We start from the raw sequence: 12,495 nt of genomic DNA on the forward strand, positions 1-12,495 counted from the left end.
CTGTGTTATCGTTTCTCCATTGAGATGCATAATAACTATATTTCCATTAGGACTCGGTCTCCATGGAGCGTTATCAGGGGGGCGATACTGCTCACAGTGTTATCAGCAGGGTTGTGGGTGTGTGTGTGTGTGTGTGTGTGTGTGAGGAGCCGTGGCCCGCGGGGCCCGGAGGTGTCGGCGTCGCCGTCCTCAGGCTGCAGCAGCACAAAGGACAGGGGATTCAATTATGAAGTGACACCTTGAAGGCATGTAGCAAGAACCACGCATGCTTCAAAAGAGATCACTCAAAATGGATCCTCTGCTTTATCTCTTTATTTCCTGTCTCACCCTCCCTCTCTCTCCCTCTCTCTCTCTCTCTCTCTCTCTCTCTCGCTCTCTGTCTGAGTGTGTCGCCCTGGCAAACAGAGATAAATGTGTCGCCTCGTCTGCGTTCAGTGACTTTACTTTTGGACTAAACTGATCTACAGATTCAGAGCAGAACTGAGGGGATAACTCGGCCCACACGGCTGCAGAGGTAATGAGGATTAGTCCCTTCTGGTGAGGAGACGTGTTTCATCCTTTTTCCAGTTTTTGTCCTGGCTTGTTTACTTTTTACTAGCTGTTTTTTATTTATTTTAAATAATAATTCAACATTCTAGTACTGTGGACACAGAGGCATATTCTATATTGCTGTTTTTCTTTGCACTAATGAATGTTAAAAACGACGAATGGTGTAATGATGTGTCTTTCGGTTTATTGTTCTGGTTTCAGGGCCTGTAACTTAGCTTACCGTAACATTTGGGTTGTAAGCCGCTACCTTTTCCCCCAACTTTCGGCTTAAATATCGGTGTGGATAATTTGCGGATTTTTCCCGAGTCGATATTTAGCAGCAGTTGCAGAAACATAAAAAATTCACGTGAAATGTTTCCAAATCCAACAACAACAACAGCGGCTTGCTTATGATTAAATACAACTTTTTAAAATTTGATTTAGTAGATGCATGTTGTAATCCGAATTTTAAGGTAGTTATTGCTGCTATACAGACAATATGCAGGAAATACATGCAAGCGTTGGTTGACTAAACTGAAGCATCCAGACATCCCAGCAGCCCTGCAGCAAACACCACTTTCTGAATGTTTTCTCGTCCATCTGCTCTCAGAATTTGATTAAATGTGACGTTTGTGTTTCAGGCTTTTAGTTTGAACTTGAAAACTGATTGAAGTTTATATTCTATAGGCGTGATTATAATCTATTTTCTTGACGCTTCCACGTCCTTCTACTTCCACTCCTCCAAACTCTTCAGTCTTGTGACATTTAATTTTTAGCTGAAACGGCGAATCCGACCCACACAAGCAGTGTCTGTTTCTGGTTTAGATTTAACGGGATTAACCTTTACAATCGTGCTGCTCTCCGATGCTCCTTCCTATACATCACCGGGACATGTTTTCAATCTTAAATCACCTCGAGATGGATGTCATCTAAAGAACCTGATGACTTTCGCAGCTCGGCAACGGGAGGAGTGATTATTCTTTCCCGCTCGTGAATCAATGTATTATCATCCTATAAGCATATACAATTGATAATGTTGCAAATTGATAACAAGGGGAAGCTGCACTGTAGCATTGAAATGCTCTCACCAAGGAGCTGCATTTACACACTGCACGTTAATATCTGTTTAGGTTAGGTTAGCAGAATAGATACGACCATTTGAGTTCAAATTAATAATCCGACGGCATATTTCCCGCCGTCTAAAATGGCTGATATTATCCGCCATGGAGAGCTAAAGGCTAACATTAGCCTTCTGGCCTGGAGCCGAGCGTAATGACTTCGCAACACCTCATCCTTCACTGCAGCCGTACATTCTGCTGATTCCCTTAAAGCCTCTGCAGAGATGAAAATCGAGGCGCTTTCATTCTTATTTTGCAACTTGACACTCGGGTTATTGGCAACACATTTAGATTCATTTGAATATTTTTCAAATCAGACGTGGAAAATATACTCATCTTGCACCCCTGAGCTAATATAATATAAATGTTAATGAAGACTTGTGCAGCGAGCCGGGGATTTGAATATTTCCAATAAAACAAATGCTCTTCAACTCCATGAAATGGAGTACAGTATTAGGGTTTAATGCTGTAAATACTTATTTTTTCCAACTTTATCTGAGGATACACACATATAGATACACATTATGATACATTGTTAAGATGGAGCATCAGCTGTAATACCCAAATGCTGCTTCTGATGTTTATTTTCCATCCCAGAAAGACATATGATAATTCAAAGATGCAAATCCATATATGAGCGCTAACCGACTCACTGATTTATTTCCCAAACGGAGAGAAACAAGCACAAATGAGTGAATTGAATCTGTCAGCTGTTATAAAACACATGCGAGCTGAAGGTTGTGGGCCAGATGGAGTCCAAATTTGTTTAAATAAATAAAAAGTTATGCATTTATATGTCCACATTTCCTGAGATGACCAACTGGCCAGCATCAATTTCTTTATTTCCACAGCTGTGAAATAAAAAAAAATATATATAGACTACCGTTCAACAGTTTGGAGTCACTTAGAAATGTCCTTATTTTACAAAGAAAAGCACTGTTTTTTTCAATGAAGATAACATTAAATTAATCAGAAATACACTATACATTGTTAATGTGGTAAATGACTATTCTAGGTGGAAACGTCTGGTTTTTAATGACATATCTACATAGGTGTATAGAGGCCCATTTCCAGCAACTATCACTCCACTGTTCTAATGGTACATTGTGTTTGCTCATTGCATAGAAGACTAATGGATGATTAGAAAACGCTTGTGCAATTATGTTAGCACAGCTTAAATCAGTTCTGCTGGTGAGAGAAGCTATACAACTGGCCTTCCTTTGAGCTAGTTGAGTATCTGGAGCATCACATTTGTGGGTTCCATTATACTCTCAAAATGGGCAGAAAAAGAGAACTTTCATGTGAAACTCGCCAGTCTGTTCTTGTTCTTAGAAATTAAGGATATTCCATGCGAGAAATTGCGAAAAAACAGAAAATTTGTCTGGGTGACCCCAAACTTATGAACTGTAGTGTATATATATATATATATATATATATATATATATATATATATATATATATATATATATATATTGCAGTGGCTTAGCAGCTCCAGTGTCGTCGCTTTCATCCTCCGGCTCACTATCAGCTGAATATCTTCTCTTCCGCAGGTTCGGTCCGTTCTGTATACATGAATAGACTCTGGGGCATTAAGCAAAGGGGTGAAACGTGTCCTCGTATCCGGGTCGAACGGGAACAGCTGTGTGCCATCATGCCAGCACCCCGGTGCCGCGGACTTGATTCCGGGGGCTAATTGTGTGTGGCATTGTGGTTGGCCCTCATTAACCTGACTGCATTACCTTTTACTGTGGCGTTAAAGCAGCCATCTGTTGCCGCCCAGCTACCTTTACAGACTCGCTAGCAGAGTGGAAGTGACACACTGAAACCTTTCAAGGACATTATTGCTGTCGTCTCTATAATAACACACACAAAACCCTGCGGAGCTCAGGCTGGTTCTTTAAAGTCACCATAAACCCTCATTTATGAAAGGATTTGCTTTAATGTAGCTTTATTGTTGCTTTTGGCTCCCTGTCTCCTAATAGTTCCTCCTTTTATGGCAGCAGCTGTTGATTTTATGATTTTATTCCGTTTTTCATCCTCTACAAAGCACCTTAATGTTTTGAAAAAACCAGCATAAATCTTTTCCTTTTCATGAAATGAAGGTGTTATCTTTTGGCAGCTCATAAAATAGTGAAGAATATTTTCAGGAGAAGACACAATCAAAAGGAGAAGAGTCCACGTGGACCGAAGTAAAATCCACCCGACTGTGAAAAGGCTGCGCGTCTCACATCAGAACCGACTCGCACAACAGAGATCTCAATGGACGTTGCTTGCTCGCCAGAAACATGTTGGTCCCAGCTGTAACGTTCACAGCTGATCGTCCACGCCGCTCTGCTGACCTTCTGCACAGTCCAGTGCACGCTCTCTGTGGTCTTTAAGGCCGTAATCAGCCTTGCGTGTTCCCAAAGTGAAAGCGCAGGAACTGGACTGTTGCTTAATCTGACCGAGGGCGAGTGTGATGAGTTTGGAGATGGCTGCTCCACCAGAGGACAAACTCCCATATGTTCTGCATAAGCGTCTAAAAGCTTGGAAGTGATTCTCCAAAGCACTTCTGAGATGGAGGCGATCCTGGACGTTGACATCCTTTTAAAAAGGCGGCAACCAAAGAAACCCATTATTTCTGATATGGATCAATAACTCATCTTATCGGCGTTACCTCTGTCAACTGCATTTTGGTTTGACTGCCAACATTTTTTTCTGAAGGGACACTACCGCCTCTGTCCACAGGGACCGCCAAAAGCGACTTAAATTAAAGTTATTTGTCGTAGCTTTGAGATAAGGCAACAAAGTACTTGGTGAGGTTTAGGGAAATATCACATTTTGTGTTTCAATAACAGCGTATGGGGATTTTACATTCAGAATGGAAGTTACGTGACAAATAAATCAACATTTATTTCTGGTTTGGGGACGCAAACAACGGTCTCCTGGGTGAAAGTCCAGTGTTTGTGGATCCACCCCGACCTCCTCCCTATGGAGTTTATCGCTCTTTATTCTTCCTGCTTGACAATTATGTGCATGACATACAAAAGGATTTTGTGAGTTGTGTATACAAATTGCGGTGCGTTGCTTTTCATGGATGTAACTACGACCAGTAGTCTCATGTGTGATCCCATCACTAGCAAGAAGCTACATTTCAGGGCATTTCAAAAATACTTACTGATACTGATTATGGTTTAGCGTCAACTTGAAGATTTGCTTTTTGACGAGGTGTTTTTCTATTAGTTTGATTTCATAAATCCTCGTCGATAGACACTGATTGATTTGATTGGGTCGGTGTATTCTTATAATCCAGTGTGTGTATGAGCTGCCCCAGCTGGACATGCTGCTCGCATCACAAAAGGACTCACAGTTAAAAGTACACAGTGATATCTAATGGCAGCCAGTGAGACCGGTGCCATTAGTGGACAAAAACAACAGATGACAAGCTGCCGTGATGGTGTCCACTTTTCCTGCTGACGGACGTTAATTTGACGCGCTTTCAAAAAACAGCGCTGAACAACTTGTTAACGTGTCATCTTGACGGCCAGCGCGCCACATGCGCTGCATACTAAACTATACAAATCATAATTAAATCAGCAGTCTGTTGACAGAAGATGCACATTAATGAAAGGAGAGAATGTTTTTTTTTTTGAGAGGCACGCCTTAATGATGCACCACACAGTTACACACTATCTGTCAGCAATTATCAGGAATAAATCACTTTACAATGAAGACAAAAGGTGTCTTTGTCCTTCAGTTCATATTTATTTGTAAAATAAAGTGTTGATCATTGAAACGTTTGACTAGTTAAACATATGACACAAACATTGTATTGACTGATAAGAACACAAGTATGTATCTACAATGACAATGGGGTTTTTTAGCCTTACAACAGTTGGAATATACCGTGGTTTCTTTTGTTATACATGAACTGAAAATACAAAGTTACAGTAAACATGCCTTTTGATAAAAATATCTTTACAAAAAAATGTACATTTCTATACAACAGTTGTCAGTTACACTACAATTCTGGTTAAAACCTGCAACGACCCCAACAAACTGTCAGTATATTTGTTTTCAGCATTTAAACGTCTTTTTCAGTCGATTAGTGTTGGAAATAAACATGAGGAGGAATATTTACAGGGCAAAATCAAAGTGAATGTGGAGCCAGACATGTTTTAAAGTGACCCAGATAAATTACAACAGTTAAAAGCAATGAGTTTTTTTGTTTTTTTGCAAAATATTTGACACATCACCATACTGCTTATTAAATAACAGGCTACCAGCAATAAAAGATAAACATGTAGCAGAGCCATTTCCCTTAAACATGTTTTTTTTGTATACAAAAATAGTGCTAAATATTATTACACATTATCATCATTCAACAGACACTTATTTTGAATGAGCTGCTGGACAGACTTTTTGTTTTATTGTATTTTTCTTTCCCAGGCAGAACTGGATTGTTGTGTTGATGAAATTGTGCGAGGCGACCTTTCCTTCACATTTAATTAATTTTGGGTTCAAAGGTCAGTTCAACCAAATCAGAAAACAATACTTCCTCATTTACCCCTGGTGGTTTGGGTTAATTTGCCTCAGTTGTGTATTCATAAGGGCGAATAGAGTTCTGTTATTCGTCTTGAACAATTACAAAAATAACAAAACACCATTATCCAGGTTATTAATCCACTGCATGGATGGGAACCATTTGTATAACAGAGTTCAGATAAAATTTCAACAGAGCATGTGAGGATTTCGCAGAGTAATTAGGAAACCATCATCAGAAAAGAACTTGTTGGCATTGTACGTTTCAGCAAACCGCGGATACGATGAACGTCGACATTTCTGAACCAAAACTACGTTTCATGAACGTTAAATGATTGGTATGGTTCAAGCAACAGAACTAATTGGGAAAGTTTATAATAATTATTAACAACCGACCTGAGTGGAGTGTCTTACGGAACAAACGTTAACCCATTTGTTTTACCCATCCACCCCTCCAACCCGCCTTTTGAGGACTTTCTCAGTCTTTAACTCGTTATTAAACCACGAAACCTTCAAACATACTGGATCGGTAAAAAAATAAAACTAAAAGTCCACAGTCACTGTATCCCTTGACAAGAGGCCCGTCTACTTTCATACTTTAAAAACACGCTCGGGACAAGTTTATGCTTCTGACCGCAAAGTGGAAGCAAAAGGGGACGAGAACATTTAAGCTTCACGAGCAGCGGAGGCGGAGGAGACAATATTGGGCTGCAGCGTGCGAGGTCAACGACAGCAGAGCGTTTGAGAAGAAGCTGCTTCATTTACAGCGATGATGAACGTCACACCAGCATCTAGATCCTGCAGTTCAGGCTGACAACCTCATCTACAGCTAATAATATAAATATAGATATAGATATAGATATATATGTGTGTGCCAGCTGATACGCATCATCAACTTAATTGTTGCTACTGATCGTCAGCTGGCACACCTGGTATTTATAGCTGTAGATCCAACCCCCTACCTGCTTCTGAGAATTACTGTAAAGAAACAAATATTAAAGCTTGAGACTACAAACATGTACATTTATTTATTTTACTAAATTTTATATACTGGGATTCATTGATTCACTTTGCAGCTATTCATTTATAATTACCAGAATTTTCAACAGTCTGTACTTTGCTTTAATATTGATATTTATGTGCATTCTAAGAGTTTTTCCTCTTATTTAGGTTGTTTTAAGGCAAGTCAGATCACTCTATATTAATGTATACACGATCTGAATCCCATCACATCGGTTTACATCTCAATAAAACCTTGCCTCACTCTCTTGCCTCCACGAGACCGAATCAATGCAGAATGCAGAGGGAGAGCGCAGCAGAAGGAGAAAGGGCGTTGGCTCCTGAACGGCAGCAGTGCATGATGGGATGCACAAACTGAGCAGAGGGGAGCGCGTGGAGCCGGCAGGTCCCCGCTCCCCGGCAGGAGGCCAGTGTTGGCTCTCTACCACAGGAAGCCCTCTCTTGGCAGCAGTCGGACTGCATGATGGAACGGCCCCGCGGGGCATTTGTGTGACAAATGGATGAAGCTGGATAAAGTTATGCTCGCAGATATTGGCTTATGCAGGAGTCAAAAAAACTAAACAGAAACCAGACGACGGCGATATCGCATTCGTTTTGTGAATATCATTCTGCGCTCGCAGATTGTTCTGACTGGCCTTTGATTGTTAGATTTTTGAATATAAATGAAGGAAAGCAAACAGTTTGTGAAATTACACCGCAAACACATTTCATCAAAGCAGCAACGGTTGATCAACAATGTCATGGTCCCTTCATCCCACGTCACTTCGTTTAGAAATCAGAATAAAAGCCTTTATTTCATTCCCTTCTGCTTTATTTTTTTTTTTCATAAACAGGATTAGCACATGATACCGTCGGCCTTGTGCAATGAAATATAAATTGCACAGAACATCCATGAGGCCGATGCATTAAAATGAGTCGCGGATACATTTTGTCGTTCGGTTTGAGCTGCACAGTTGGGCTTTTTAAATGTGGTTCGGCATCTCTTGAACACGACTTACAGTCCAGAATGAGAGTCTTGATCCCTCAGAGATCCTTTTTCTGTCTCTTGAAGGTGATGATGAATTCTAATACCGCTGACCGGGGGTGTCCGCTGCCTCATGCTGAAGTGATGGAGGAGAAAACTGATTTAAAAACACATTATAGCATCGTCTCCTCCTCAAACATCGGCGGCTATTTATAATGCTGTGAATCTGACGAGGATTAGGCCGAGTTTTAAAGCTCGTCCGTTTTTGAACGGCCTCCGAAATTTCTCGGGGGAAGTGCAAAAAAATATTTTCGGGGAGCCGAGGAGCCGCCTCTCTAATCCTCCCGGACATGACTTATTGAGGTTCACTGTGATTCTCTACCCTTCGCTAAAGGCCCGCGAGCAAAACATTCACATTTTTTCTCAGAGTGGGATTTTCAGGTTGTTCAATGTAAAAGGATGAAATGTAGAAAAGGCAGACGTGTGGAAAGGAAATGGAAAGCTGAAGTGTAACGCGGTTTCTTAAGAGGTGGAAAGAACTGGGACACCAAACATCTGGAGGAGCAGATGAGGGCGAAAAAGGAAGCTGTGGACCTTATTGCTCTTATGCACACAAAAAAACACACAACAACTTTAAAGCTGACGGTTCTTTGAAGGTAAGAAGAAAGATTCATGGGATAAATGCATCTATAATCCCACTAGAAGTGAAACAGGAACTCGAAATCTTCCAAAGCAGCGTGCAAACTTTTATAAAAAAGATAATCTGATGCTTCCGTAACATCATCAGAGGCCGTGGATGTAATGTTAACAATGCCTTTAAGCTGGCTATCGCTCGTGTTTACAGGTTATTGATGCAGGATTCACTGCAGGATTATAGCGTTTCATCTTAAAAAGGAATAGCTCGACATTTCTGGGAAATACACGTATTGGCTTTCTGTTAAGAGACGAGACCGTTTCAGCTTGTGCTTCCAAATAAAATCAAAGATTTAAATGGTGGGTTCACACTGAACCGCTCGCCATTCATTCACATTAAAAGGCAATGGAAATGACAATAAAATTAAAATGTTTTTTTGTTTTTTTTCACAAATACTAAGGCGTTTGAAACCGGTCTCAGAATCAAATGCACATTTCTGTCAAAAGACAGAAAAGACTAAATGATCAGTCCCACTTTCTGGATTTCCCTTTTGCTCACCAAGCGGTGAATCACCAGTGACACAGCCGAGCGCCGGCGCCGCGGCCGAGCGAGGGCGCGACCGCATCATTACCTCGCTCTCCGAGAGGAAGAGAGGCGGCAAACTCTTCACCTCAGGCCTCCACATTCATCCACACCCCCTTCCACGCAATTCAATTACATGCGTGTTGTTTACGGGCAGTTCTGGCCCATTGGAACGCCGTCATTGCTCGTTCTGTTGAGTTCGGGCATTAGACGCCCTTCGGCGGAGCCGGTCGCTCTAAATGTCATCGAGCTTATGATTGAGGAGACGACTAAGGAATGTTTAGAGACGCTCACAGTTGGGCGTTTGATGAGGATCAGATGTACGGCTTTAAAAAAAGAGACTAGAGCTTCAGCAGACTTTTACATTGACTCACACATGCATTGATCCGTACCTGGTCTCAGTTGTCAATATCCGATACGTGGTTCTCTATCTGAAAAGGAGAGAGAGTAATATAGGATTCAGTGGTTTCGCAGGTTGTATTTGAACCTTTCTCCAAAGGTCACCGCTGATATACGCTCAACAGCAGCAGCCGCACCGACAGTCTTTGTGGTACATTATCACCATGTGTGATCAATGTGACCTTCAGGGAACAAATAAATCACCTCCGCCACGTCTCCGGGTAAATAATGTCTTCTATTAGCGCGGCCATGCCCGCCTGCTTAATGGCTAATACATATATACGGTATAAGAGAGAAAGCTCGCTCAAAAAGCATGGCCACACGGCACAATGAACCCAGAGGAGACCGAGGATGATTACTTTGACCTCGGTGCTTGAACTTGAAAACAAAACAGTGAGGAATTATGAGAAATTATGTTTTCACTGCAGTAAAATACGGAGCCCTCAGCGTACAGATAACTGGTTTTAAAGCTACAACATTATTTTATAAAGTTGGAAGGCCAGACACAGATCTGAACACAACCGTGTAAAAGAAGACAGTAATTAAATCTCTTGGTTTAGATGCTTCAGTAACATTCATATTCAATGTTTTTGGGTGCATCAAAAGTTCATTTTGCCTTGGATGAAATATTGGTGAACACTTTGGGCACTGTGTAATCTGTGAGTTTGGAGTTAGGACGCCGTTTTCAGTAAAATATGGATGAATTCAACAGTTCTTCAAGTAAAAAAAAAAAAAAACGACAATCCTGAACAGTATGAATCATTTCAGTGTCATCACACTAACAATGGTGGCAAGAATTAGTCCACGACCAAATAATAGATTGGATTAATAATCATAATAATAGATTCAACTGTCACATGTGCTGGTTCAATCGTACAATATGCCGACATAACATTATTTAATGATATTTTGTAGGTTAGATCCTCCTCTATTCATAATACATCATAAGAGATGAGCTCATGTTGGCTTTTCTATACGGGTGGTACTCTCTCAGGGTCATTGTGGAGAAAATCCTTTACATACTGTTCTACGTACACCACTTCACACTCAGATTCACAGCAGGCCTTGTGTGAGAGTGTGTGTGTGTGTGTGGGCCTGTGGACGAGCCTTGCCTCAACTGTTTGAGCTGGGGTCGACAGGGAGAGAAGCTGTCAGTCCGGGCGCTCTCACCATTCACTCATGTTGAGGCTCCCGGGCTCTCTCAGATCTGTGGCCATGAATAATTCTCCAAAAAAATGTACTTTTTCAGACGGGCAGACTGCGCGCCCACTCGAAATCCCCCAAAGTGCATTGCTGCCTCCCTGCCTGTCAGACCTGTCGGCCGTTTCGCTCACCAGATGGTGGTTTCCCTCCTCGTCGTAGTCGTCCTCGCCCCCGTCGGTCATCTCCCCCGCCTCCACGTCCAGCGCCCCGTCGCCCGCCTCCTCCCCGGAGTTTTCCGCCGTCTCGGACACGGACTCCTCGTGCAGGGAGTCGCAGTTCTCCTCGTACTTTCTCTGAGCTTCTGAGTGAGAGGGGAGGGCACAGAGAATTGGTTTCCTTCGCTTTTCCCGTTCATCCGAGCACAACTGCGAGCCAAAGCATCTATTTTTTAACCCAAATACGCATATAATTGAATAATGTGTAGACAGAGGGCCTTTCCCATTTTCCCCAGTTTGTACATCTTTGATGGCTTAGTCCCGCCCACGGGCGATGCAAGCGAAGGAGGCGAGGACGAGGCACAAGGAGAGAGGTGTCGAGGGATGAGTTATTTAATTTCTTTTACCGAAAAAGACATCTTTGCCTCGGAGCGATATTTTTTTAAGTAACGTCAATTAAATATGACGTGGGGCGCAGCTGCATCAGCTGCTTACGTCACGGCTGCCCGAAAGATTTCCGCAGACGCTACACGTTGTATAACGGGCTTGTGTCTTTGGGCGTGTGTGTGTGTGTGTGTGTGTGTGTGTGTATTCAGAGCAGAAACTCACGTTCTTACTTATTACACAGATTCTTTAAGATCTGGATTTTTTTTGCACAGCTGCGTCTTCACGTCAGTTTGTGACAATTTGAGCTGCCGCCGGCACATTCCCGTCCTTCCGCTGACTTTATATGCAGCGGACTCAAAAAGTTGTGTTTTTTATTTGTTTGCAAAGTGAATTTGAAGCCAAACTTTTAAAAATGTTGCAACAAAAATAAATGCAAATTAAGGCGCGAGTCCATCAACTGGTTTGGAGCACATAAACTCAGCGACAGCGTGGTTTCGGGCAGAAGTCGGCACTCTGAGCGACGCACGGCTGGATGGACACAAGTAATCTGTTTCTCTCCCGTTTACAGCAAATTCAAAACTCTGCCGAACCGAAGTATAAAGACCGGCTTTCACCACTCCTGGCTCTCCTCCACTGGCTAACTGTTGTTTTTCTAATTGATACTAAAATCACAGCCCAAAGTTATATTCAAAACACAAATGAGAGACAAAGCATCTCTAACAATAAAGATTTAAGGGCAGTTCACACCATTTTTTATGGCAAATGACCTTGACAATAACAGCTAATGGCTTTGATCTTTCTATTTACGTTTTCTCTCTCTCTTCGAACACATCACACAACGGTTTGAGGATGACCGAGACGTGCGCGTGATTTATTTGGGGTTCAACTGTCTGAAAAAAGCGACAGATTTTGAATAAACGATAGCAACCGGCTGAATGATTGGAACGTTTGCCGTGTGACATGAAGTCTCAACGACCTTCACGG

At 42.0% G+C, this 12,495-nt stretch overlaps 1 protein-coding gene across 1 annotated transcript in view; it reads right to left on the minus strand.

The window, feature by feature from the left end:
* Positions 1-9,765: 9,765 nt before the first annotated feature.
* Positions 9,766-12,495, minus strand: part of ralyl (RALY RNA binding protein like) — a gene marked incomplete at both ends in the record, with an annotated part of 43,344 nt that continues 40,614 nt past the window's right edge. Inside the window, 2 exons of the mRNA XM_079234420.1 lie at positions 9,766-9,798; positions 11,101-11,270. Coding sequence (XP_079090546.1) covers positions 9,766-9,798; positions 11,101-11,270 — 203 coding nt within the window. The remainder of the gene's footprint in view (positions 9,799-11,100; positions 11,271-12,495) is intronic.

Source organism: Taurulus bubalis (assembly GCF_910589615.1).
Source record: "Taurulus bubalis genome assembly, chromosome: 18".
Classification (NCBI taxonomy): Eukaryota; Metazoa; Chordata; class Actinopteri; order Perciformes; family Cottidae; genus Taurulus; species Taurulus bubalis.